The sequence below is a fragment of the Exophiala dermatitidis genome (assembly GCF_000230625.1).
Source record: "Exophiala dermatitidis NIH/UT8656 unplaced genomic scaffold supercont1.4, whole genome shotgun sequence".
NCBI classification, from domain to species: Eukaryota; Fungi; Ascomycota; class Eurotiomycetes; order Chaetothyriales; family Herpotrichiellaceae; genus Exophiala; species Exophiala dermatitidis.
In genome coordinates, this window is record NW_008751649.1 from 2,314,825 (window position 1) to 2,338,435 (window position 23,611).

At 50.6% G+C, this 23,611-nt stretch overlaps 10 protein-coding genes across 11 annotated transcripts; 4 read left to right on the plus strand and 6 right to left on the minus strand.

Moving 5' to 3' along the window:
* Positions 1-476: 476 nt before the first annotated feature.
* HMPREF1120_05156 (uncharacterized protein) lies at positions 477-860 on the minus strand (the record flags this gene model as incomplete). Its single annotated transcript, XM_009159319.1, has 1 exon — positions 477-860. The coding sequence occupies one exon, from the start codon at positions 858-860 to the stop codon at positions 477-479; it is 384 nt and encodes a 127-aa protein (XP_009157567.1).
* A 390-nt stretch (positions 861-1,250) lies between these two features.
* Positions 1,251-1,879, plus strand: HMPREF1120_05157 (histone H3; the record flags this gene model as incomplete). Its single annotated transcript, XM_009159320.1, has 4 exons — positions 1,251-1,275; positions 1,328-1,450; positions 1,520-1,771; positions 1,824-1,879. The coding sequence occupies 4 exons, from the start codon at positions 1,251-1,253 to the stop codon at positions 1,877-1,879; spliced, it is 456 nt and encodes a 151-aa protein (XP_009157568.1).
* Positions 1,880-2,577: 698 nt separating this feature from the next.
* On the minus strand, positions 2,578-3,458 carry HMPREF1120_05158 (uncharacterized protein; the record flags this gene model as incomplete). Its single annotated transcript, XM_009159321.1, has 2 exons — positions 2,578-2,809; positions 2,863-3,458. 2 exons carry the CDS (start codon positions 3,456-3,458, stop codon positions 2,578-2,580), a joined length of 828 nt encoding a protein of 275 aa, XP_009157569.1.
* Positions 3,459-3,807: 349 nt separating this feature from the next.
* Positions 3,808-6,001, minus strand: HMPREF1120_05159 (chromate transporter). The gene is made up of 5 exons (XM_009159322.1): positions 5,657-6,001; positions 5,473-5,594; positions 5,280-5,418; positions 4,769-5,222; positions 3,808-4,719 (listed from the first exon to the last, which is right to left on the minus strand). Exons 1-5 carry the CDS (start codon positions 5,882-5,884, stop codon positions 4,091-4,093), a joined length of 1,572 nt encoding a protein of 523 aa, XP_009157570.1. The 5' UTR covers positions 5,885-6,001; the 3' UTR covers positions 3,808-4,090.
* A 104-nt stretch (positions 6,002-6,105) lies between these two features.
* HMPREF1120_05160 (uncharacterized protein) lies at positions 6,106-7,319 on the plus strand. The gene has a single exon (XM_009159323.1). It carries the CDS (start codon positions 6,274-6,276, stop codon positions 6,931-6,933), a length of 660 nt encoding a protein of 219 aa, XP_009157571.1. The 5' UTR covers positions 6,106-6,273; the 3' UTR covers positions 6,934-7,319.
* A 358-nt stretch (positions 7,320-7,677) lies between these two features.
* Positions 7,678-8,628, minus strand: HMPREF1120_05161 (uncharacterized protein; the record flags this gene model as incomplete). The annotated part of the gene is made up of 1 exon (XM_009159324.1): positions 7,678-8,628. The coding sequence occupies one exon, from the start codon at positions 8,626-8,628 to the stop codon at positions 7,678-7,680; it is 951 nt and encodes a 316-aa protein (XP_009157572.1).
* A 407-nt stretch (positions 8,629-9,035) lies between these two features.
* On the minus strand, positions 9,036-9,463 carry HMPREF1120_05162 (uncharacterized protein; the record flags this gene model as incomplete). The annotated part of the gene is made up of 2 exons (XM_009159325.1): positions 9,036-9,392; positions 9,458-9,463. 2 exons carry the CDS (start codon positions 9,461-9,463, stop codon positions 9,036-9,038), a joined length of 363 nt encoding a protein of 120 aa, XP_009157573.1.
* Positions 9,464-10,398: 935 nt separating this feature from the next.
* Positions 10,399-14,741, minus strand: HMPREF1120_05163 (Cu2+-exporting ATPase). The gene has a single exon (XM_009159326.1). The coding sequence runs from the start codon at positions 14,150-14,152 to the stop codon at positions 10,835-10,837; it is 3,318 nt and encodes a 1,105-aa protein (XP_009157574.1). The 5' UTR covers positions 14,153-14,741; the 3' UTR covers positions 10,399-10,834.
* HMPREF1120_05164 lies at positions 14,450-19,369 on the plus strand. 2 transcript variants are annotated; one of them, XM_009159327.1, is made up of 3 exons: positions 14,450-15,193; positions 15,251-15,334; positions 15,384-19,369. In XM_009159327.1, the coding sequence occupies exons 1-3, from the start codon at positions 15,097-15,099 to the stop codon at positions 18,779-18,781; spliced, it is 3,579 nt and encodes a 1,192-aa protein (XP_009157575.1). In that variant the 5' UTR covers positions 14,450-15,096; the 3' UTR covers positions 18,782-19,369. The 2 variants fall into 2 exon arrangements, with proteins under 2 accessions (XP_009157575.1, XP_009157576.1); XM_009159328.1 differs by having other exon boundaries at positions 15,387-19,369.
* A 2,050-nt stretch (positions 19,370-21,419) lies between these two features.
* On the plus strand, positions 21,420-22,905 carry HMPREF1120_05165 (arsenate reductase (Arc2)). The gene is made up of 3 exons (XM_009159329.1): positions 21,420-21,979; positions 22,032-22,146; positions 22,203-22,905. Exons 1-3 carry the CDS (start codon positions 21,683-21,685, stop codon positions 22,382-22,384), a joined length of 594 nt encoding a protein of 197 aa, XP_009157577.1. The 5' UTR covers positions 21,420-21,682; the 3' UTR covers positions 22,385-22,905.
* The last annotated feature ends 706 nt before the right edge of the window (positions 22,906-23,611 follow it).

Sequence of the window (23,611 nt, forward strand, 5' to 3'; positions counted from 1 at the left end):
GCCATGTTCAATATTTCCAACCAGTGACAAACTCTCGCTCTTCGTTCCCCAATTTCTACATCTTTTGGTCAGCATCGGACGATTCATACCGGGATTTATGATACGATGTAGCTAGCAGCTTTCCTGTTTCCCCTTCTCCAGGAAGCTTATGTAGACATGGGATTAGACCGTTTCGTCATCAGCTAAATTCCAAATATATTTCTGCACTCTGCTTCACAGGCAGGTTACAACACATGAAGACTCACTGAAGGATGTGTGAAGAGTGGCCGAAGCCGCCATTTGGAGTGGCTGTGGGCGTCCCTTCCTCCTTCCCCTATACGGTTTTTCAAAAGGAATCAGATTGCATGTAAACGAGATTATATTGCCAGGAATCTACTTAACGCTTCGTCTCGTCGTGAGAGTTGGCACGTTCAGCCTCCTTCAACTGCCTGCGAACTCGAATCACCCTTCTGCCACAAGCTTCTCCTCCCCTGCATTTAACCACAAGAACCGGAGACGATATTTTGCGGGGGAGTAACGTCTATGTACCCCTTATCATTGACCGTAATTGTGATTTGGAACCCATCGATACCCATGAATGTGCATGGTGCTGTTCCTGACGTGACACCAATCTGAGAGACACTAATATCGTTGCAGTCGCCGATGGAGTACGAAGGAAGTGCGAGACATTCGATAGAGCCCAAGTCGTGCACCTGTCCATCTCGTGGGAGCTCAAAGCCAAGCGTCTGCGTGCCAGCGGTAAATGCGACACTCACTGGCCAGTCTTCACTCCTCCGCTGAGGCTCAAGACCTGTTGCGGTATTGTTCGATGCTAACTCGTGGTTGTCGGGTAAGGCTGGGATAGCTCGTCCAACAGACATTCGTTGTAACCAAAGAAGAACCACGACAGTCTTGCCAATAGAGCTGGAGAACATCATGTCAATAGAAGAAGAAATTTTCAAAGAGAAGCGACCCGTAGGGGGGGAGCTTGGGCGAGACACACGGGACTTCGGTTTAGATAACACCCTTACTAATAAAAGATGAATGATGATTCACCTGTGGTCAGACACCAGAGGTGAGATGCTCACATTTAAGGCAAACAGTTGGATAGAGCGCAAAAGGGCTCTGGGAGCTCAATTCGGTCCCAGTAGTCCAAAAGGGACCCAAAAAATTAATGCTACACGAGCGAGCCAGATCAGGACCCTTTGATGACGATTAAATAAATCCTCATCCGGCAAGTTGCTTTGGGGTCCATTATCGAGTGTCCTCTCATGGCGAGGACGAAACAGACCGCGCGTAAGCTTATCCTTGATTATTGTCCCTGATTTATGTTGAGGATGACATACAGGGAAGAGCACTGGGGGCGTCGCCCCAAGGAGGAACTTAAGAAGCCTTGCCAAAGATCAGCTCTCAGGAAAACGCCTCCCTGACAGCACGGGCCGCGTAAAGAAACCGCATCGATACAAACCAGGTAGGGTTTTCCTCTGCTCTTCTATTGTCTTGTATTTGAGTAAGTGAAATTGTGATTAACGGTGACTAGGAACGGTTGCTCTGAGAGAGATTCGTCGCTATCAGAAATCTACAGAGTTGCTTATTCGCAAACGTCCATTTCAACGGCTTGTCCGTGAAATTGCAGACGATCTGAGAACCCCCCAAATGAAATGGCAAGGGGATGGTTTTCGGTTCCAGTCGACGGCAATCGAAGCTCTGCAAGAGGCTCTCGAGCTATATCTTGTGAGCCTCTTCGAAGATTCTAATCTCTGCGCTATCCATGCAAAACGAGTTACTATTCGTGAGCGAGTTTCTGCTTCCTACGAGAGGAAATTCTTGGTTAACGTCTTTAGAATCAAAAGATATACAGCTCGCACGACGTTTACGTGGAGAAAGACACCCCGTTTGAGGAAATGCTCGAAAGCTTTGGTGGTTTTGTGTGAAAATAGTTGTCTGTGAAATATTTTCCCTGGTTTCAGAGGTATCTCCAGTGCGTATATAACGACAGCCTAAGCACAACGACATATGAGCTAATGGGATGGGTTTCCTGAAACCCTACAAAAGATTTCACACTTGGGTAGACCGCTATATTCAAGACTGTGAAGAATGAATTTTTGATGTACTGTTTCGGGGCTCAAGATCTGAAGGCCAAGCCTAGTGTCACGAACCTACCTTGACGAACTTACCGTTGCCTCCCAGGATACCTAGTCCTCCACCCGATTCGGGTGGGAGGACAGATAGTGGACGATTCGGACGCGAGGCTGGGAAGACAGGAGACTGCCGGCTACAGCCGTATTACACACGTGATGAAGAGGGGAAGTCTTCTTTCTCAGGCGTTGAGTCGTTGTCAATAGGACGTACGCTAGATACAAGCAATCCCAGTTCCCACAGTCCTCAGTGCCATTGCGCTAATTTGCGGCGACGGTCCTGATACCTCGCTTATTTAATCCTAAATAACTAGTCAAGATGTTATGAGCGGTTCGACCATCTATGCGATAGGTACGTCTCAACTTTTCGAAGAAACATGTCGTAGTCCAAAAGTAACTCCCTTCCTCCGCCGTGTAGCATCGCTTTTAGATAATGAAGATTCCGAGCCCATTATGCCAGTCATGATGACCTTTCTGTTCCAACCTCATTACCCATCTGAGCATCGTGGTCCTTCTTGACTTGATGCAATAACCAATTATTATAGACCAGAAATAAAATCAAGCTTATCCCTGCACACGCACTCGTTATTGTAACCGTGATGGTCGCAGTCACGGACCAGTTCCCGTCCTTAGCGGTGTACACATTGATCAGTGTATTGACGAGACCGAGAATGGCATTGAGCAGAGTTGGCCTGATATCATAAGGTCAGTGTCCGCTTTCAGCTGCTAGCTAGGTAGTCTTTACAAGAATATTCGATTTACCAACCAAATGTAGTTCCTCTTCCATCTTTTCCAGAGTAAAGCGATGCCAACGACTCCAAAGAGACAGCAAGCTCCTGCTATCCAGAGGAGCGAGGCATTCTGAACGCTGTCTAGAATTATTTTCCCTGCATGAGTCTCGCTTGCCGCTTCTTGCACCGAATTGGAGCTTTTGAGAGAGGTAAACGTGCCCGGGAATACAATGTATCCAGCCAGGATCAACCACGTCAATAGGCTGGCATAGAAGTTGTGGCGACGTGGAATCTCATCAAGCTCTAAGAGCATCGTCACATATCGAGATTGTGAGAGTGGCGGATTCGTCGACAGTGGCCTGGGGAGACGAGCCTTGTTTTCCTGAAACGAAGGCAGTGGGAGAGGAGCCTGTGGAAACTTAGAGTCTGGACGAGACGGCTGTTCCCTCAACTTTGGAGGGAGAACGGTCACATATCGTCTTTGAGAAAATGTCGCTTGCTGCGTATACTTCTCGGATGCTGGAGTCCGTTTCACCTCAGCCGCGGGTGCGGGAGACAAAGAATTCTTAGGAAATTCCATAAGCGGCAGGGACGTTGATGAGGAGCTCATTGTTTCCTTGACAGTACTTTCCTTAGATAGATAATGAAGTTGGACGAAGTGCTATATACTTGGACTTTCTCTAAGGCTTAATGTGAAAAGAGGGTCTATATGCGGCTTCTGGGGGGGCCGGATCTGGTTCTCACTACTTTTCAAGAGCCGTATACAGACTCCATCATTTTTATTCGGGCGACGAAATTGGCCCTAATAACGACTGGACCTGAAATTTTAGGCCGTGGAGAACTACTACTGCACAGTACTGTACACGGAAAGATCTTACAGTGAAATGCAGAACCGGCTTCCTCTCTGAACTCTCTTCTCTACTCTTTTAGCCGAAAGTGGGGACGATTGACCAGGTGAGGTTTTCCGTTAATAGTAAGATCTTATTGAATGAGCAGCCAATAAGAACCGTAATTTCAATACCAGCTTACAGCTGATTTTCTCATCGTAATTTATCCCGATTTGTCTTGACATTTGTAGAACTGGTTTGGCAGAATGTGCGCAGCAAGTGATGGCACGCCGGCCTCAACGTCCGGGCCTATCTGCTGAACTACTCTACCCAAGAGAAACAAACACTCCTGCCAATCTTCCTCGATTATGTCCGCATTGGAAAGCACCCATAAATATGCTTCTATTCTAGGTAATCATCGCCCAACAGCACCATACCAGCAAAGACCTAACAGTCCTCCGGTCATGATAGCTACAGGAGCAGGCACTTTGAACCACGCATTGCCAGCGTATGTGAGAGTGGTGACCACCACCCACCAAGGATCTTGACCCAAACTCTGTCCGCTCGAGCTCTCTTGAGTCAGATAGCCGATCTCCCACAGCCGGTAGACAGCGGTAAACACGAGTCCAACAGCGGTGGCATTGATCCCGCGCAACAGACTAATCACGATCGGCTTGTGCCTCAAGGTGGCCCACAGGCTCTGGAACCCCACAGCCAGTGTGATTCCCGGCGTGAAGATCCCCATAAAGCCGAGGAAAGCACCCAGCACGGTGGAGTGGGGCGTGCCCAGAATGGCAAGCGCCCCCAAGTAGACGGCGAAATTGAAGTTCGGGCCAGGGAATGCTTGGATGATGGCGAGACCGATCAAGAAGTCTCGCGTGGAGACCCAGCCGGGCTGAACGACGTATTCGCGCAGAAGCGGAATCACGACAGGACCGCCGCCGAAGATGATGGTACCGGCAAGATACATGTTGGCAAAGAGATCAAGCGGTCTCGGCGGATCGTCAACGACTCCTCGGGCAACGAGGATGGCGATGAACGAGACTAGATTAGGTCAGTTCCGAGAACCGTATAGAAGACAGAACAGACTTACCAAAAAATGCTGCAATGATAGTCAAACCAATTGTTACTGGTATCGCATAGGACTTCATATCTGTACGGTCAACTTCCTCAGTTATTTGCGGTGCCTCAGTCTTCGGGCCTGGTTCAGTGTGCGAGCTTGTCTGTGCTGCATGCCTCCGTTGAACACCAGTACCTTGCTGGCTCGGCTTAGTGTTGCTTTCAGGTAGATTGGCTGGCTCGTTCGCTTCGACAGACGCAGGCTCGGGTGGCTCAGGTGGCTGAGATTGCTCGCGCTTCTTGGCCGCCCGTTTAGCTTTGATTTTTCCAATTTGTTGTTTAAGCCACAAGTCCCAAATAACGGTGGCAATACCGCCAGCGATAATAAGAACCGGGAAGTACCATAAGGCCGTATAGCATAGACCTGCGCAAGCGCCAAAGATTACCAGTATGCGAGTGATCTGGTCCTTGATAGCTTTCTCTGCGAGCTAGCTTACGTCAGAGAAAAGAGGCCAAGGGGAGAAGAGTTGTCAGAGGCGCCTTACCTGGACGGCAGCAAGCGCGACAATGCCCACTGTCGATGCATTCAAGCCAGAAAGGAAAGCGTACGCAACGGCAGGGAGAACTTCGTTGATATGACGAACTCCCAGAGACAGACAAAACATGCCGATTGCTCCAGGCAGACTACGCAGCAAGGGTTAGGTTTACACAATGACTGAGGTATAGACCAACACTGACCTCCAAATCAGGAAAGTGAGTAATGCGGAGAGTATACCTGCATGTATCAGAACGATACAAAATAACATCTTAGTGCTACCAGGCCCGGGTAAGGCTTGACAGATTGCGAACAGTTCTTGATACTAAACAACTGTTACCATACAGCCTCCCACCACGCGAGCCGGCAAAAAGACACTCGGCTTACCACTTGTTCTTCAATCCATGGTATGCGGCCATGTGTTCCTTGCACAAATCGACGATGTTCGATTTGAAAGTGGACGGGAGGGCCGCCAAACGCCGTAAACCCGAGATCCCAAGTTCTCGTGATAACATCTCCCATGCGCCAGAAAAACTTATCGGTGTTGGCGAGATATGCATTATTTTGGTCGCGCGAATAGTCGCGCACTGCGCGAAAAGCCGAGAGAAGGGGCATGTTGATGCCGTCGGCGGTATCAATGAAGTTTGAAGATTCAAGACTCGGGCTTTTTCAAAATCAGAATCGTGACCTTAAATTTGGCGAAGTCATCCAGCCAATGATGGCGGAGATCGCGTACAGGTGCACACCAAGGACATCTCGGCATTGGGATGGCGTCATTGCCAAGAATCTGATTGCTACTCCTCGGCGCCGAGCCGGATCACGGTTTTCCCGGGATTCTTTGCTGCCTGCAATAAACTTGCGCACGCTCAACGTTAGCCGCAGACCTTATCGTTCTATAGCTATCTAGCAAGATCAGCACAGCACGCGTCAGTATTCTTCGAGCATTCGGTGATCTTGTGATACTACACCTGAGCGTTACCAAGGGCAGCTCGGAAACCACAGCTATGTCCGGTAGCAAAGTCTTTCTCTTGCGACATGCTGAGTCCCAGCATAACGTTGACAAAAACTTTGAACGGCTTGATCCTGCATTAACGGAATCTGGGACTAAGGCTGCAGGACAACTGGCCTCGTCATTCCCGGAACCAGATTCTGTGGGCGTTGTCTTGTCATCCCCGTCGCAACGCGCAATCCAGACTGCGTTTGCTGTATTCCCCAACGTCCTCGACCGGCGCTATTTTGACCCAGCAAGTGGGAACGGGGTCGAAGCAGGCGCGGTCTTCATTGTAGACCCAGATGCGCAGGAGCGGAGCGCCCTTCCCTGCGATACCTGTTCAACTCGAGAGTCCCTGCAACAAATTTTTCCTTACATCGACTTCTCGCCCCTGTCAGATGCGGAGGACGCAACATGGAGGTCAAAGACGGGCTCCTATTCCGACCACGACGAGGCCGTCAAAATGCGAGCGATGAGACTTCGAGAGACGTTGGAAAAGCTGGTAGCATCTTGCGAAAAATCCTCGAGGCCAAATGTGGCTTTGGTCACGCATGGTGTTTTTATGAAGGCTTTGACAAACGATAGCAGCATTGACCTACCTAGACCTGGTTGGGCTGCGTACCGTATTCAAAAAGGTGACGACGGAAATGTTGTCCTTGTTGCTGCGGATTGAAAAGGATCGAATTGCGCAAGATTGGATTATTCCGTACTCTCGAAGGCCCTAACATGTCAGACTGGTTGCTGTAATTTACGACCGCGTGAAGGGCTATGATAGTTGGACATGTTTGCCATACTATTGGACAGTTGAATGCGCATAACTTGACTTCTTACGACGCGATACGGGTCTCAGCTAATTGACAAATGAATGATCGAGCTGGTTTTGCAATGGCCGCACCTTGAGTAGATGCATTGTTTCTGGAGCAACGTATAAGGACGTCGCTTTGCAGGCGTAGTGCTGCATTCACCACACTCTCCGTCAGCCAATCGATGGCGAAGCTTTTCTCTCTTAGACTTCGTGTAATCGCCACCTATTTGGTGAATATATTGCGTCCTGGCTCCCTTTCACTGTGATAATTCTAAGGACATCGTGCCCTTCGATAGTGGCCCTATTGGCCAATACGAATAGAACTGCCTTCGTAGACAACGGGTCTAGGATCTCGCCGTCAGCACTCTAACAGGCTATGCTGGAAGTTGACAAGGCTACAAAATTGCCCGAAGACAATCTCAAACCGATACATAAAGACTCCATATATGTAGAAATTCGTACTCGTGCAGCAGCAACATACCCCAGAGCAGCGCCCTCCCCCATCCCCCCCGGGGGGATCTAGTTGCCTTGGCATTTGTGAATGTGCCTATATTCGCACTCTGTGTTCCGCTGATACAAGTCATAGCTTTTCGATAATCTATCAGATTTCCATCAATCCAGAGTAGTAACTGCAATTACGGTGGTGAGTGTGGTTAGCGAAAGTTGACCAGCAGCGTCCGTCGTCTCCGAGGCTCTAAGAATGGTTTCTGAACTGACAGTGACCATACTCGCGGTGGCCGGGTCCGTAGTAACGATTTCTGATTCTGTATCTTGAGAGGTGACCACCGGCCCAACCGACGTAATGGTCGTCGTCAGAGTGGTCAAAGTAGGATCGCCGGCGGTGTCGGTTGTCATCAAAGTCACGACAACAGGCTCTAGGGCTGTCGTCGTTGTCGTCGTCGTAGAAGAGCCTTCTGTGTCCACGGTAACAGTTTCGGGTAGTGCGCCTTGAGATGTAGTCACGGGTCCAACCGACGTAATAGTCGTCGCCAGAGTCGTCAGGATGGCATCACCCGCGGAGTCAGTCGTCGTCACAGTCACCGTGGCCGTCTCTAAGGACGTGGTTTGAGGAGGACACAAAGTGAGAGTCAAGTTGGCCGACACGTCACAGGATTTGACGGCAAAGTCATCATTTGGCTGGTTGTAAACATCTGGGCAAAGAGCGACGCCCGGGTCGCAGGTGATGCTGGAGCAGTCCCCGGAAGACGGTGAGAGGTAGAGGCCCCAGTTTTCGAACGGATACCCATTAATATTCGAGATGTCATACGCCAGTATCGGATTGTCAGGGTGATAGGTGTACTCGAACTGCGTGATGAACGAATCGTCGGGAACCGTGGCAATCTTCAACGAGATGCCTCCACCGTTTGGGTTAACTCGATATGTCTCGTTGTAGCTGCCGATATTTGGCTCCAGGTAATTAATTGTGTCGTTGGGGACATTTGCAATACTCCAGATATAGACCTCGACATCACACCGATTCTCGATAGCAGCGGTCCCGAGGCAGGCAACGGAAGAGATGCCGAACAATGCCACGGCAAGGACGAGTCGTCTCAAGCTAGCCATGTTGAAGGCTGTGAGCTTCCTGAGAACCTGTTGGGAAAGGCCGAGTCTAGTTGAGCGAGATGCGGTGCTGTACGGTGTCTCTTTAAAATAGCAGAGCTAGAGTGTCTAGCAAGCCACCAACCTTTGGTGATCTAGCGAAGCCATTGAGGGTGACAGCGTCCCAAAACGGCCCTAAGTAATGGGAGTATGTGGAAGATCAAGGGAGCCAAATCAAGCCGCGAGCCCAAAATGGTCACTTTTTCCAGTCGCTGAGCTCGCGGGAGAGTGATCACTGCGACTTGATGCGTGCGCTCCGAGGACGATGCCAACGAGGGCGTTGCAGATGATCACTTAGAACGCAACGAGGTTCCCCAACCCACAGGTTTTCAGGTTCGAAATAGTGCAAAGTATCTGAAGCTGCTGAAATCCTATGTCCGAGGACTCGGTTTGAGGCCAAAGGACTCCTCCTGAATGCTCGAACCGAAGTCCTTGAGCAATGCAAGGATTGCGTCTATGACTTCCCTAGACTTAGCAGCATTGTCACTGGATTTCTTTGCCTCGGTTTTCCATTTCTGGATATACTCTTCGAGCTTTCGACCATCCTCTCGGGCCTCTCGAAGGGCGATCTCCATTCGAGTCGCCTCCTCTTCTGCCTTCTGTCTCCCTTCTGACTCTAGGCTGGCTTGTGCCTTCCACTCGTTCAGCTCGCAGGCTAAACTCTCCTCGGTCTTCTCGAGCTCGATAATCCTGGCCGTGAAACTCACGTCTGATTTCACGAAATGGCCCTGCTTTCACATATTCAGTCAGCCTGATAGCCTGGGTGAAAAACATGCACAACAGGTCTGTCTACCTGCATATTTCCTCGAAGGGTCGTCCGAGGCGCCTTGCCGGAAGGCTTCCAAGTTGCGGCGACACAGTTATCGTCGATACATTCACACAGTTTTTGGAGAGACTTAATAGAGAATTCACTCAGGTTCTGTGTAAAGAGGTGACTTATCGCTTCGGTTTTTTCCCATGTATATGGATCGTCGTCGTTTGTTTTGAGCCGTACCTGGGAGGGTTCGACCGTAATTCCAAGCCTGCTGTCTACAGAGGCGTTATCAGAGGCATCGACCAGACGTCAGTGGATCTTACGAATGTTTGCCGCTAACTTTTCTCGACATTTCCGATTCCACTGGGTTCGCTTTTGGTTCTTGGACGGACGATTTGCCATTCGTGGAACACAATCCCTGTTTATGTCTTCCTGCCCGTTGAAGAGATTTCTTTCCTCATGTGTGGATTCCGGACGGTCCACAGCATGACAGAGAATTAGAAGCCAGCTCTGCGAGCAGTAAATATTAACACCACTTCAGGATAAAGATAGGATCTTTTCGGGTTCCCTTGTAGATATCTACCCATTTCGGCCCCCCAGCTCAAGCCAACACTTGAAGTCCCAAAGCGGCCCCTCCGAACTTGGGCCGGCAGGTTGATATGAAAGAGGATGGCTTCCATAACGGGGGCTCTCCAAAGCAAAATCGTAGTGGGGTCGCATATACTGTACAGTGGTTCCCGAAACCGCCCTCCCTTTTGCTAACACATTGCAACTCTCTCCCCCCCAAAAGCTGAGGATAGAGCTGGGTCACGCTTTCCCAATCTGACATAGTTCGACTACCTAACTACGAATCATCAACGAGTGGATTTTACTATGGTATTTCCAATACCGTACGGTCCTGGTAATAAAAAGCGACCTTGTAACGTGCATTCCCGGAAATGCCCTGGGCATGGACATACTTTTATTCCACACATCTCCCAGTCCGCAATCAGGGTGAAATCTATTAATCGAAATATATCCATGTACATATTAACAGGACACTGGAAATGCCATTCATGCTGTTTTTGCCTAAAATTACCACACCTCTGGCACGTAGCATGACAGAATACCCCGAACAACGTTTTGTAGCTGGATTTCCGGCCTCTGGGTGATGTTTGTCTCAACAGATGTCTCCTTTCGTCTTAGGTTACGCTCGAGGCAACGCCTCACATCTAGCTATCTAAATATCACTTTGGCTGAATGCCTTCGGCCGTTTAAGATGTCATGGGTTACTGCAGCCCTTGTGCTAGATATATTCTCCTCTCGTTTATATACCCTCTACAAGCGATAATAATCATCCTGAGGTAAATATCACAAGTCTTCTCCAGCTGCGATCTCCCTGACTGGATTTGAAAGTCCTGCTGGACTCTATCTCCACTATGTCTTCCTGGATGCTCTAAACCCAATGATAGGAATTCCTGTCCTCATAACTAGACTCGAGGATACGACGCTCAGCGAGCTCAACGCCATGGCCAGACTCGCCCACACAGGGTTCAACTTCGGGTGTCCGGGTGCCGGATAAATCACTCCTGCCGCAATTGGCACCAAGGCCACGTTGTACACCAATGCCCACGCAAAGTTGAACTTGACTCTCCGGAAAACCGTGCGGGAGAGTGTGATAAGAGTCAACAAGGAGTGCAGGTTTGAGGACACTAGCACGAATTTGGCACTTGATATAGCAACATCTGAGCCAGAGCCGACGGCAATTCCGGCGTCCGCGGCAGTGAGTGCTGGAGAGTCATTGATGCCATCCCCAACCATAGCCACCATTGCTCTTCCCGCCTTGCCGTTGCGTTTAGGGGCGGAATTTTGTAGCCAACGGATCCGCTCCGCCTTTTCCGAAGGGAGAACACCGGCAATGATATTGGTCGCCGGGATACCTAGCTGATGCCCAACTGCAATAGCGGTCATGGCATTGTCGCCTGAGATCATCCAGATGCTTAACCCTTGCTCACGTAGGGCAGAAAGGACGGAAACAGCTTCAGGACGGAGAGAATCTGTGGTTGCAAACTGTGCAACAAGTTTAAAAGTGGTTTCGTCCCTGTCTGAGAGGGACAATGGACGCACAGCCAGAAGCGCGACGCTTTTCCCAGCGGATTTCCATGTCGCCATAATGTTGGACTGGTCTGTAGTTATAGGAGTGCCAAGGGAGGAGACGAAAGTTTCACTGCCGATGGCAGCCTCGTACCGGGTGTCATTGGCTGATGTATGGATGGTAAATGTGCCTTTGAGACCGCGACCAGGCAGTTCTTCAATGGCAGAGTCGGCGATGGTAGTGCGGCTTTGTCCTCCGCAGAGCGCAGCAATTGCTTTTGCTATGGGGTGACTTGAAGACTCCTCCAGTGCTTGTGCGATTGCCCAGATGGCCTTCGTCTCCTCCTCACCAGAAGCAATGATATCATGGTTTGTCACAGTCGGGTTTCCGCCCTCGGTGAGCGTGCCGGTTTTGTCAAAGACAACCACGTCCAGATCGGAAGCTTCTTGAAACGCTTCTCCGCCACCTTTAACCAGTATTCCGTGTTGCGCGGCCAGTCCAGAACCCACGAATAAAGCTGTTGGCGCCGCAAGGGCAATGCCGCAGGGGCACGCGCCGACAAAGACTGCAATGGCAAACTGTAATGCCCAGAATGCCCAGCCACCTGTGTCGACATCAAGCCAGTTCTCCGGGAGTGCCCCTCCCTGGCCTAGTCCAAACCAGACAACAAATGTTGATACGGCAATGAGGGTAATAACGGGAACGAAGTATCCCGTCAAGATATCAGCCACTCTCTCCACCGGCGCTCTTTTTGCCTGACCTTCCCGAACGACTTTGACGATTTGGTCAAGCATAGATGCGCCTGAGACTTCAGTGACTCGGACATTAATCGGTTTACCGGTGTTGATTGTTCCAGCAAAGACTTGATCGCCCGTGTTCTTGGTAATAGGCCGAGACTCTCCGGTTAAAGAACTCTCATCGAAGGTGGAATCGCCTAGGATGATCGTGCCATCGGCTGGTGGAGATACGCCATGAAGTACTCGGACAACGTCTCCGACTTCAAGAACATCGACATTGATTCTCTCGCCATTAGTTATCGGAAGAGATAACTCACTATCTTCCGATTCCGGATTGGATCTCACGAGCAGAGCTTCGGTTGGCCGAAGCTTTCCGAGCATTGTGACAGCATCACCGGCCTTAGATTTACTGTACGCTTCTAAGTAGCGTCCAGCGAGAATGAACATCGTCAAGAACACAACCGTGTCGAAGTATGTCGACAGTCGCCTGTTGTGTTGCCCAGTTTTTTGCGCTTCTAGAGCAAGTACGGCGATCGAAGGGAAGTACGCCACCGACGTTCCAGCGGACATGAGCAGGTTCATGCTTCCGAAACGGTAAAATCTTCGAAGAACGGGGACGTTGCTATTCCGGCTCCACAGTGCTCGGATCTCCTTGATTGCCCTGGTGTGGAAGACGTCGGCAGCGAGGAACATCACAGGCGTCGCAAGGAAGAAAAGCGCCCACTCGGCGCGAGTGTCGGCACCAATCCACATATTTTGTTGGAAGAATATTCGTACGCGGTTGGTCGAGGGAACAAGGCTCATCCAGACCACACTGATAAGGAAGGTTGGAATGGCGACGATGAAGCTAAGGAGAAGCCGCAGGAGTAGACGACGCCGTTCGCGGAGCTGCATAGTTCGAGAGCGCTCTTCGATCGTTGGAGGATGGTATATTGTGGCTCTGAGTTGGTCGCTGACGCCATGTATAGTAGCAAGGATACTTCTGATAGTAATGATGCCGGGTTGGGGACGATATGTCATGATGATGATGGGGTCATCGTACGACGGCGGTTTGTCAATAGCAAGTCGTCCCTGAAACGGTGATGATAAAGCTTCAATAACCCGTCGTGGGCATTGATCGCAGAACATGCCTGCTATTCTAATCATGATTGTCCTTTCCACTAGCTCTTTTGTTTGCTGTGGTTGTCCAACTTCAACGATGCTCTCGATGTGGCAGTCGTATCCTCTGTCTTCAATTCTCTCCACAATCTGATCGATGTTGTCCTTCGGGCCGGTAAAGGCGACAGTGGCGCTATTGGTAAGTAAACTGACGCTGACATCCGTCAAGAATTGGAGTCCCTGCACCCCTTCATTAATGGAGAGGATGCATGCCGCGCAAGTCATCCCAGTGATACTGAGAGTGGCTGTAAACTTTTGCGCCTCAGGGATGGTCACGATAACATCCTGAGATGTCTCGGCTTTTTCGTTCGCCTTTTGACAAAGAACACAGTGGTCTAAATGCTTCTCATCAAATTGGTAGCCGGCATCGTCTCGTGATTCATGATGTCCTGCCGTCTGGTGCCGCGACAGAGTTGATGCTTGTTCGCTCAGCATCTGAGCAGCCTGCTCCAACCATTCTTGATGGGTCTGGACTAAATCTTGCTCGTAGATAACATTGCCAGATTCATCTTCGGTCTGCACACTCTGCACTTCGAATGCTGCGTCTGATAAAGCTCGAGCTATGTCAGTTGCAGAGTGGTCTGGAAAGTGGACTATCGTCACCTCGTGTGATATATAGTTCGCGGTAATCGTTAACGGCGCTGGCTGTAATGTACTGAGGACTTCCTGGATGTAGGTGAGGCAGGAGGCACAGTGGACGTTGTTTATCAGAACAGTCGTCGTGACATGGCCCGCGGGCGGCGGGTGAAGTGGATGGAGTGCCATTCGTCTGAAACAATCATCAATGACTTGATCGATGCTCGAAATGTTTTGCTGGCAACTAGATGCTGGTTGCTAGATGGTGAACGGTTAGTGATCACTGCACTGAGTTGTCCCAGAGGGCAATGAATCAACAATAACCGCTGCAGACGCATATTAGAAACAGGTACGATTGATCTTACCTAGGTTTGCTAAGTCTGCGCCACCCTACATTACGTGACTGGGCGGATTTTGGCCGGTGTACGGAGGTGGCTGCTTTGATGTTTATGTGCTCAAACTTGCTCAACGCTGCTCAACGCTGCTCAACCCCGCTCAACCCCGCTCAACTCAAACTTGCTCGAACCGCTCAACCCTACTCAACCCTACTCAAAAAAGTAATTTTAACTTGCAAAATAGTCAGTGTCTGCAATGCGTCTCGTGCACCAGAGTACCCCTGTTGGGTACTTCCGCACATATTGAAGAACAGCCGACACCCCCTAGTACGGTGGCGTGTAAAGGACAAGGAATGCGATCACCACAGAAGTCCTCCACTAGCTGCAGCGTGGCTTTACGCTCTTGCCGCCCCAGACACAGGCAAACACCAGCTGTCCACTTGTGCACGTCCAAGCCATCTTACGAAGTCTTGGCGAGTTGGCTCCGTTTGCTTTTTGCTGGGTCCAAGGTTCCCCAAAATCGGTTCCTTCCCTGGAACTCGTGCAAGCTCTGAAGAAGCTAATGCCACTCGCAGACGGACTAACGAAGGCTACATTCTCAATGACAGACTGCTGGGCTGACTGATCCATTTCATCGCTCGGACTCCGCCTGAGAGGGGTTGAAAATCCCAGCAAGCAACGGGCAGCACTGCTTCACTTTTATCCAAAAGCCACTTTCTGACTCCGCTGCCCGCCGTTTCTTATTGCCTCTCGCGTCGACAACTCATTCGACCTTCGTTATTCGGTCATCTCGACTTTATGGAATCCTCTCGAACCTCTCTCGCCCCGTGCATTGCCTGCCACCCTGATGGGGTCACTTGGGAGCACCGCCCAGATGCTGGGCCTTGTTGCGATGGTAAGTTCTGCCTCCAACCTAGAATGAACCTTGTATTGAATGAATCTTCAATTACAGAGAGTTGCCTCGAGACCGTGGCACGTCGGCAATGTACCTTGGAATGCGGCGCAGTTGAGACAAAAAGCTCTAGCCGTGACAAAAGTATTTAACCCCTTGCGATGCTTTAATTGAGTAGTGCTAATTCGTTAAGTAGTAACATCTCCCGACGAGCCCGAGTCCTCCGTCCTTTCCCCTCAAACTCGCAAGCGCAAGCAAGGGGCATGTGGCACCCATTCCCGCAGCGCCCGTGAACAATTCGCTACCACCCTCAAGCAAGTGGGTTGCATTTGCAAAGCGCTTATAACGCGCAACCTCGAACCGTGTTGCAAAGTGGGTAGGCCCGTGCAGACTTGGAGCACAACGGCTGTTGCCAGGAAGACGAGCTCGTCGTCGATTCTAAATACGACTGTGAATGGGAGCGATTGTATCAAGAAGGGATCCTGTGGAGGCGATAATGTCGAGAGCTCTTCAAAGAAAGGCGAACGCTGTGGTTCCGAGAAGACATTGGGATGTTCAACTGTGAAGAAAGATGATAGCTACGGTGTTGAGGAGCAGGGCAATTCTTGTAGCACGAAGGGACATGGTGCCTACTCCGGTGCAAGCAAAGCTGATTGTGGCGGTGCCGAGCAGAAATGCAGCCGCATTGGGACAAACGACGATAAGTGTGGCGATACCGAGAAAAAGTCTAGCTGTTACGTTGCGACAAGGGATAACTGCGGTGCCTCTGAGGACATCAACTGCCGCGGGCTCAAGGTCCCCTCCGCTGCGAAGCAAAACAGAAGTTGCTGCTTGGTTACCGAGGAAGACAATCATTCTGGGGTTACAAGAGACAAATGCTGCGGTTCAGAGAAAATTGGATGTTCCACTGCGAAGGAAGACGGTTGCTGCGGCGACGAAACGTCTAAGATTGTACCATCCGCTCCTGAGTCTTGCTGGACTGGAGCCGACAAAGGGATTACTGGCATGAAAGCAACTAACGCTTCTTGCCCCGGTTCTGGCAGTTCCAACCAGGATGGATGTTCAAAGGATGCCTGTTGTGTTGGCTCTGGCTCTGGCTCCGGCTCCAGAGATGAGATTTCTTCATTTGCCAAACACGATGAAAAGGTGACAGATCATATCGACATTGAGAAGGGCTCTTTGGCGGTTGAGCACGTTGTCCTGGACGTACAGGGACTTACATGCGTTGGCTGTGAGACTAAACTTTTCAGATCTCTACACGATATTCCTGGAGTTTGCAATCTTCGTACCAGTCTGGTGCTGTCACAAGCCGAGTTCGACCTTGACGAAAAGGCCGGTCCGGTCGCCGAGGTAATCAAGGCTGTCGAAAAGAACACTGGCTTCGCCTGTCAACGACTCAACAACGAAGGACAAGAAGTTGACGTTGTTGTCGATGATGCAAAGGCCTTTGTTGAACGCAAATATCCAGACGGGGTCACTCAAATGATCGCTGCCGACAAGCGCATCGTACGCATTAAATACGACGCCAAAATCATTGGAGTAAGAACACTTCTCGAGAAGAGTTTCAACAAGCCTTTGACACTCGCCGATCCTCGAGGGTCCTCGGAACTTGAGAGCGGAAAAAGACACGTTCGACATACTGCTTGGATTACTCTGCTCTCCTCCATTCTCACCATTCCTGTCCTTGTGCTGGCCTGGGCTTCCCTCCCTCCCCGACCCATCGTCTACGGCAGCGCCTCACTGGTTCTGGCCACCATTGTGCAGGTTGCCATCGCGGGGCCATTCTACCCCAGCGCGTTGAGAGCTCTCATCTTCACTCATGTTATTGAGATGGACTTGCTCATCGTCCTCAGCACTTCAACTGCGTATATTTTCTCCGTCGTCTCGTTTGCCTATCAGGTGGCTGGTCGTCCGCTGCCGACCGGGGAGTTCTTCGAAACCAGCACCTTGCTCGTCACCTTGATCATGCTTGGACGTTGGGTCAGCGCGTTTGCAAGACAGAGGGCAGTGGAGTCGGTCTCCATTAGGTCTCTCCAGGCAGCAACTGCCGTGCTGTGCGACGCAGACGGCCGTGGCGATCGAGAGATCGATGCTCGTCTTCTGCAGTATGGCGACTTGTTCAAAGTCACGCCCGACTCTCGTATCACAACTGACGGTATGATTGTCTCTGGCATGACGGAGGTCGACGAGTCTATGGTGACCGGCGAGTCCCTGCCTGTCGAAAAACACCCAGGCTCTGCCGTCATCGCAGGCTCGCTCAACGGCTCAGGTGTCCTCGTTGTCCGGCTGACACATCTCCCTGGCAACAACACGATTAGCACGATTGCGGCCATGGTAGACGAAGCCAAGTTCTCCAAACCGAAGACCCAAGAACTTGTGGACATTGTCGCCAGCTACTTTGTTCCAGTCATCCTGATCCTCACAATCGTAACCTTCGCGATCTGGGTTGCCATTGGCATCTCTGTCCGACATCAAAATAGCGGCCGTGCAGTGGTGAACGCCATCACATACGCGATCTCGGTCCTCATCGTCTCCTGTCCTTGCGCAATCGGCCTTGCCGTTCCCATGGTCGTTGTCATAGCTGGAGGCGTCGCAGCAAAGCATGGTGTTGTCTTCAAGTCAGCAATGGCCATCGAGACTGCCCGCAATGTCTCCCACGTCGTCTTCGATAAGACCGGCACCCTTACTCAAGGTGAACTGTCTGTCGCAGAAGCAGTCTATCTTTCCAACAAGGACGACCTCGTTGAATCCATCACTCTCGGCTTGACCTGCGACAGCAAACACCCCGTCTCCGCCGCAATATCAACTTATCTCAAAGAAAAGGGTGTTGATGCTGCTAAGATTGGGGACTCCAAATCAGTCACCGGTAAAGGCGTGGAAGGCACTTTTGACGGCGCGAACGTTCGCTGCGGCAATACCCGCTGGCTCTCAGCCGAGACTCTCCCAGAGGTCCAAGATCTCCTTGCCAAAGGTCTCACAGTCTTCGGCGTAGCAATAAACGACCAACTCATCGCTGTCTTCGGCCTCTCCGACTGCCTCCGCCCAGACTCCCATTCCGTCGTTACTGAGCTTCAAAAGCGCAACATCGCTATCTCTATAGTCAGCGGTGATGATACTGGTGCCGTCGAAGCTGTTGCCGCTAAGCTGGGAATCCCGGCTAGCCATGCGAGATCTAGATGCACGCCTGGCGATAAGCAGGTGTATCTTAAGAACCTGATGGCGCATGAGAAGAAAGTTGTGATCTTCTGCGGCGACGGGACTAACGACGCGGTGGCGCTCGCTCAAGCTGACATCGGCGTGCACATGAACAGTGGCAGCGACGTGGCGCAGACTGCTGCCGACGTCGTCCTTGTGCGCCCATCCCTGGGTGGGATTTTGGTGCTACTGGATCTGTCGAAAGCGGCGTTACATCGTATCTTCTTCAATTTCGCCTGGTCATTTGTCTACAATTTGTTCGCTATATTGTTGGCCGCGGGTGCCTTCGTCAACGCGCGGATTCCGCCACAGTATGCTGGATTGGGCGAGATTGTCAGCGTTGTGCCTGTCATCCTGATTGCGCTGCATCTAAGGTGGTTCAAGCGAGAGTATTGAGATAGAGAATTTCGGTTGATGCTTGTGAATGTGTCTGCATAAAGTCATATCGTCCTCCTACGATTGAGAGGCGACGAAGCAAGCGAATCCCACAGGAAGCTGTGGAAGGATTTGATAATTGCAACTCATGAGCCATCCTCTGGTCTTCCTCAATCTCGAGCGCTCTCTGACATAAGCATCATGGTCAAATGATAGCGAGACCAACCACCAAGATATCATACCAGCACGTATTCAAACTCGCCTAACCCGTTGTCTGTCCTGCCTGCAAGGCTGGTCTAAACCCAACCAAGGGGATACCCGTCCTCATAATCAAACTCGAACAGATGACACTCAGAGATCTCAACGCCGCGGCAAAACTCGTTCAAGGTCACTCATTGGTGACTAAAGGGTTTTGCGCTTTAGTGCTGCGAAACCTACACCTTATGCTATTAATTTATTACCAGGACCGTACGGTATTGGAAATACCATAGTAAAATCCACTCGTTGATGATTCGTAGTTAGGTAGTCGAACTATGTCAGATTGGGAAAGCGTAACCCAGCTCTATCCTCAGCTTTTGGGGGGGAGAGAGTTGCAATGTGTTAGCAAAAGGGAGGGCGGTTTCGGGAACCACTGTATGCGGTAGTGCCACAGCAGACCTTCCGAAATCCGCCATTCATGACATGATCAGCGTCCTAGTTTGGTCCCATACCACACCGACAGCGGATGATCTTACTCGCCATGAACTTCACTCTTACCGGCAGATCTGACGCGTCTGCCTCCCCTTCCTTTTCTCCCCTTCTCTCTCAGTTCCTGGATTGCCCCCCTTTCCCTGATCGTCCCTTACCCTTCTTCTTTCTAGGTTAGCATCTACCCTGGAGTCGAAGGCGAAGCGTAATTTTAGGCTGGCCGACTCGCAGATGGATGTATGTCCGATTCGCCGAGTGGCAAGGGTCGTCTCGACCTCGAGCTATCTTACTCTCTAGCGACATTTCCGGAGCCGAGCTCTTCGATGTCTTCGTATATAACTCCAAGTAACTACGGGACGGATTACGTTCGGTATCGTATAACGTTGCTCCGCTTAATTCGCTGGTTATGTCGTCCGGTGAAGAAGTGGGCGGGGGCGAGGGTGAAGTCGAGCATAAATACTAATTGAAAACGGCGTCGACATCGACATCTCCTGGCTCGAGGGAGCCGATCGCGTCACGGGGGGTTGTGCAACGGGATGGGAATAAATCAGAATCGAGGTCGGCAGATTTATCGCCATTGCCGGTGAACGCCAGAGCATCCCTATTATCCGGTCGTCTTCTCTGTTTACTCCGATGGGCGGAAGATTTCTAGCCCTACGGTCTAGCTACTAGCTTATTACGGAGCGGGTCTCTAGGGGTATTTACATTATAGCAACGTCCGCTATCGGACTAACCGTAGTACGAGTCCTTTATCGGGAACCCGCCGACGGAGAGGTTAAGACCGTCGTATCCGTAGCCGGCCAGCTCGGTAGGATCTCCTACTTAACGGGCTACGCCGCCTCCACCGCGTCTGGCCCGCGACGCTCCGCTTTCGACGGGCTGGTCCCGCTCGAACTCTGCGTGCGTTCGGGGGAGGGGTAGGAATCTCCTAGGCCTATCGCCGAGGCGAAATTCGTCAGCCCCAGATCGGAAAGGCGTGGGTTAATCGATATGTCTAAGTGTGGGCTGTCGCTGGATCGCGGTAGGTCGACGGGAGCCGCTGCCTCTCTCGGCCACCAGTCGACCGAGGAAGGCAGAGTGTCGTAGCAGTCTGTCTTTGGGAGGGCAGGGAAGGCGATGGAGCTATCTTCGTGTTTCAAATGCGATCGACTTGTACGGTAATGTCGCTTGCTTGCGCTAACCTTGGTCCGCTTGTAGTAGTGGGTGTCCTGGGCGTAATATTGGAGATCTACGATAGCGTTGAAGGAGAGACCGTATCGCGGGTTAGGATACAATATCGCCTTGATCTTATTTGACCCGTCCTCCTTCCCGAGCCCGTCTTTCCCCTCGAGCCCTTCAAAATACCTGTCTAGGTGCTGCTACTAGGGTAGCTTTTTAGGGTACTAACGGAACCGCTCTTCGGGAGGGAGGAGCGGATTAAGTAGGTTAAATAAGCAGAAGAGGCAATAGCTAGCCGCGGCCAAGGTCTAGCGGAAGGTTAGGGGATTCCACTAGTTAGGGAGTAACTCGAGATCGTTTAGGTAGCGCCGGTAGTGCTTACGCTAGCCCTACTTCCTAGTAATCTACCGATTATAGTAGAAGTATAGCTCGGTAAAGCCGTATTTCGCCGCGAGACTAGCTTTATAGTATCGGTAAATGTAATCCTATCGAGCTACGAGGCGGATACTATCGAAGTCAACATTGTTAGCGACGCGACGTTCGCTAAACGGAAATCGAAGAAATACTAGGGGGAGTTTAAAGGAGCTACTCACCTTCCCATCTCTACCGCGCACGCCGATACGGGGTAACGGCTATTCTCTAGACGTAGACTCGGACGGTAGACCACCTTAGGGTTCTCTTAATATAGCGTAATCATATCTTGGAGAGTCGCCCGCCCCTCGGGGCTCCGAAGAGGAACGTCGAGAAAAAGAGAGGAGGCCAGACGGTCGCGAAGGTTTTCGGGTTGAGACATCATTATTGTTTGCTTTGTTGGATTTCATTAGGACGTTTGATCTATATCGTCCAGGTGTGGCACTCCGTCAGAATAATCGTCTTTTGGTCTAGGCCAGTGAAGCTTTACGAGCTTGCCCTCGGATACGGTTAAGCCTTTATCATGGCTGAATTGTGATTGGTCAAAGCCAGCAAAGACCCATCCCCCTTTCAAAAATTTTAACTTTTTCGTTCTCCATGTATGCCAGTATATAAAGCGACCTAGTTCACGGTTGTCCTAGCAAATGATTCTTGCACGTTGTTCTAATGCTTACGCGAATCAGCAGAAGCCGTGTGACCTGCACGACGTCACGATTGCTCATAGCTCAGCGTTTTCAACTACCATCTATAACAGTCAACATTGATAAATATCGACGCTTCAACGAATCTTCAGCACAAACTTGCAAGATGGCAGCTAACAAGGAATGGCACGAAGCCTACCCTAATCCTCGCAACCAATCACCCGATGCTATCACACGAGAAGATTTGCTCGAGCGCCTACAGAAAGACCAAAAGCCCGGCGTGGACTTTCTGTTGGTAGATCTCCGAAAAGTAGACTATCAGGTAAGAGCACATTCCATTCCGAGTACGCCGAGTCTACTCTGACGGGTCAAAGGGTGGGACAATCAAGGGATCACTAAATCTACCTGCCCAGAGTCTCTATTATTCGCTCCCAACTCTGCTGAACATATGCCAGCATGCCGGTATTAAATCGGTGATTTTCTATTGCGGTGAGCAGTATCCTGCTAGCTTCTAGATGATCTGGTGACTAATTCGTATTATCTAGGCTCGTCCCAGCATCGCGGCAGTAGGGCTGCTGGGTGGTTCGACGATTTGATCAAGGACCGCCAGGTGGTTGGTGTCCGGAGCTTTATATTGCGTGATGGTGTCGGCGGCTGGGCTCGCGCAGGAGACGAATACACCCGGATGATGGACGAGTACGATGCTCAGACCTGGGCCAGCAAATAGAGTTGATTTGGCATCTTGGTTCGCTCTCGTAGGCTGGTCTTTGTTGCATTAAGGTGCGAATGAGTGGCTTGTGCTGAAGGAGAGAAGAAGGAACGGAGGTGAAATGCTGGTGTGACATTTTGTTGTGAGCTTCTACTGTTTAGTCGATGAACCTCGAAACATAATGAATTGAGACAGATGCAACCGTACAATCCAGGCCTGCACGGTCGATGACACAAAACTAGTCGCATATTTCGCATAACGGAACGGTGTCAAGCAACTATGATCTGAACAACTTTGGTCATCGATGTCACACCTCATTTTTGGGACGTCAGTAGTCATGACTATCATGAAGAAAACCTTAGTAACTTCAAATTGCCCCCATCTCCATCACAAGTAAGTCCGTTTATGGGGCAGAACTTGATCTCCCTCGATCTAGAACTGCAGGTGCGGACGGTTACTCTCCTTTCATGACCTTCTCATTTATCCTTTGCGATAGTGGCTTCCTCAGGTTGTGACACATCAATGCTCTTATTATCGCCATGGTATCTTTGTGCCAGTTTCTCCAATGTTTGTCGCTTTGTCTTTGGAACAAGCAAGGTAGTGAAGGCTCCACAAATCTTGTTTTCCAACTTTCGAGCGAATTCCACAACATTTTTCTGTGAGGGTATTAGCGAAATATCCTCACCTAGTGCTAACTATTCTAGTCCCTGGCGAAATACATTCCATGCAATTCAGTTAGCTTTCTACGCTCGGACAAACGGTGAAAGAAGAAATAAGTGGACGACTACATCTTCCATAGACGAAGTCTTCTCCACACATCTTGCGCCCGGATAACGCGGTAGTCTACTCGTCCGTTAGAGATCGCTATTGGTACCAGTTCGAGCCTCAGAATACCGCAGTCTTGTGGTCTCGGCCCAACTCCACTGTAGTTGGTGAAGAGGCAAGGATCTGTTTCCAGAACCGTGGTAACGGGTATTCGCACTTTCGCTCCGATAGCCGTTGCATGCGAGTATAAGCTCATGGATGCTACTTGCTTACTCATTCATCAAAACCGATCACGTCTGCCAGGAAGCAAAATGGTATCCATAACGGCCCCATTGCTTCGTCATCATTCCAGATTTATATCCATGCCTGTGCTTGTTGCTTATTTGCCAAATACGCTGCAACCATTGAGTCTAAGTCGGGCAATAGTGCTTGCCGACGCCAGTCAAAAGGGGAGCAATGAGAGAAAACACCGGCAACGGT

Coding starts and splice junctions, on each gene's coding strand:
- HMPREF1120_05163 (XM_009159326.1), bottom strand. CDS start 14,152: ATGGCACTCCATCCACTTCACCCGCCGCCCGCGGGCCATGTCACGACG.
- HMPREF1120_05164 (XM_009159327.1), top strand. CDS start 15,097: ATGGAATCCTCTCGAACCTCTCTCGCCCCGTGCATTGCCTGCCACCCT. Junction 15,194..15,250: donor TGCTGGGCCTTGTTGCGATG/GTAAGTTCTGCC, acceptor CTTCAATTACAG/AGAGTTGCCTCGAGACCGTG. Junction 15,335..15,383: donor AAGCTCTAGCCGTGACAAAA/GTATTTAACCCC, acceptor TAATTCGTTAAG/TAGTAACATCTCCCGACGAG.
- HMPREF1120_05159 (XM_009159322.1), bottom strand. CDS start 5,884: ATGCCCCTTCTCTCGGCTTTTCGCGCAGTGCGCGACTATTCGCGCGAC. Junction 5,223..5,279: donor TCGCGCTTGCTGCCGTCCAG/GTAAGGCGCCTC, acceptor GACGTAAGCTAG/CTCGCAGAGAAAGCTATCAA. Junction 4,720..4,768: donor TATCATTGCAGCATTTTTTG/GTAAGTCTGTTC, acceptor GACCTAATCTAG/TCTCGTTCATCGCCATCCTC.
- HMPREF1120_05160 (XM_009159323.1), top strand. CDS start 6,274: ATGTCCGGTAGCAAAGTCTTTCTCTTGCGACATGCTGAGTCCCAGCAT.
- HMPREF1120_05165 (XM_009159329.1), top strand. CDS start 21,683: ATGCTTACGCGAATCAGCAGAAGCCGTGTGACCTGCACGACGTCACGA. Junction 21,980..22,031: donor TCCGAAAAGTAGACTATCAG/GTAAGAGCACAT, acceptor GACGGGTCAAAG/GGTGGGACAATCAAGGGATC. Junction 22,147..22,202: donor ATCGGTGATTTTCTATTGCG/GTGAGCAGTATC, acceptor CGTATTATCTAG/GCTCGTCCCAGCATCGCGGC.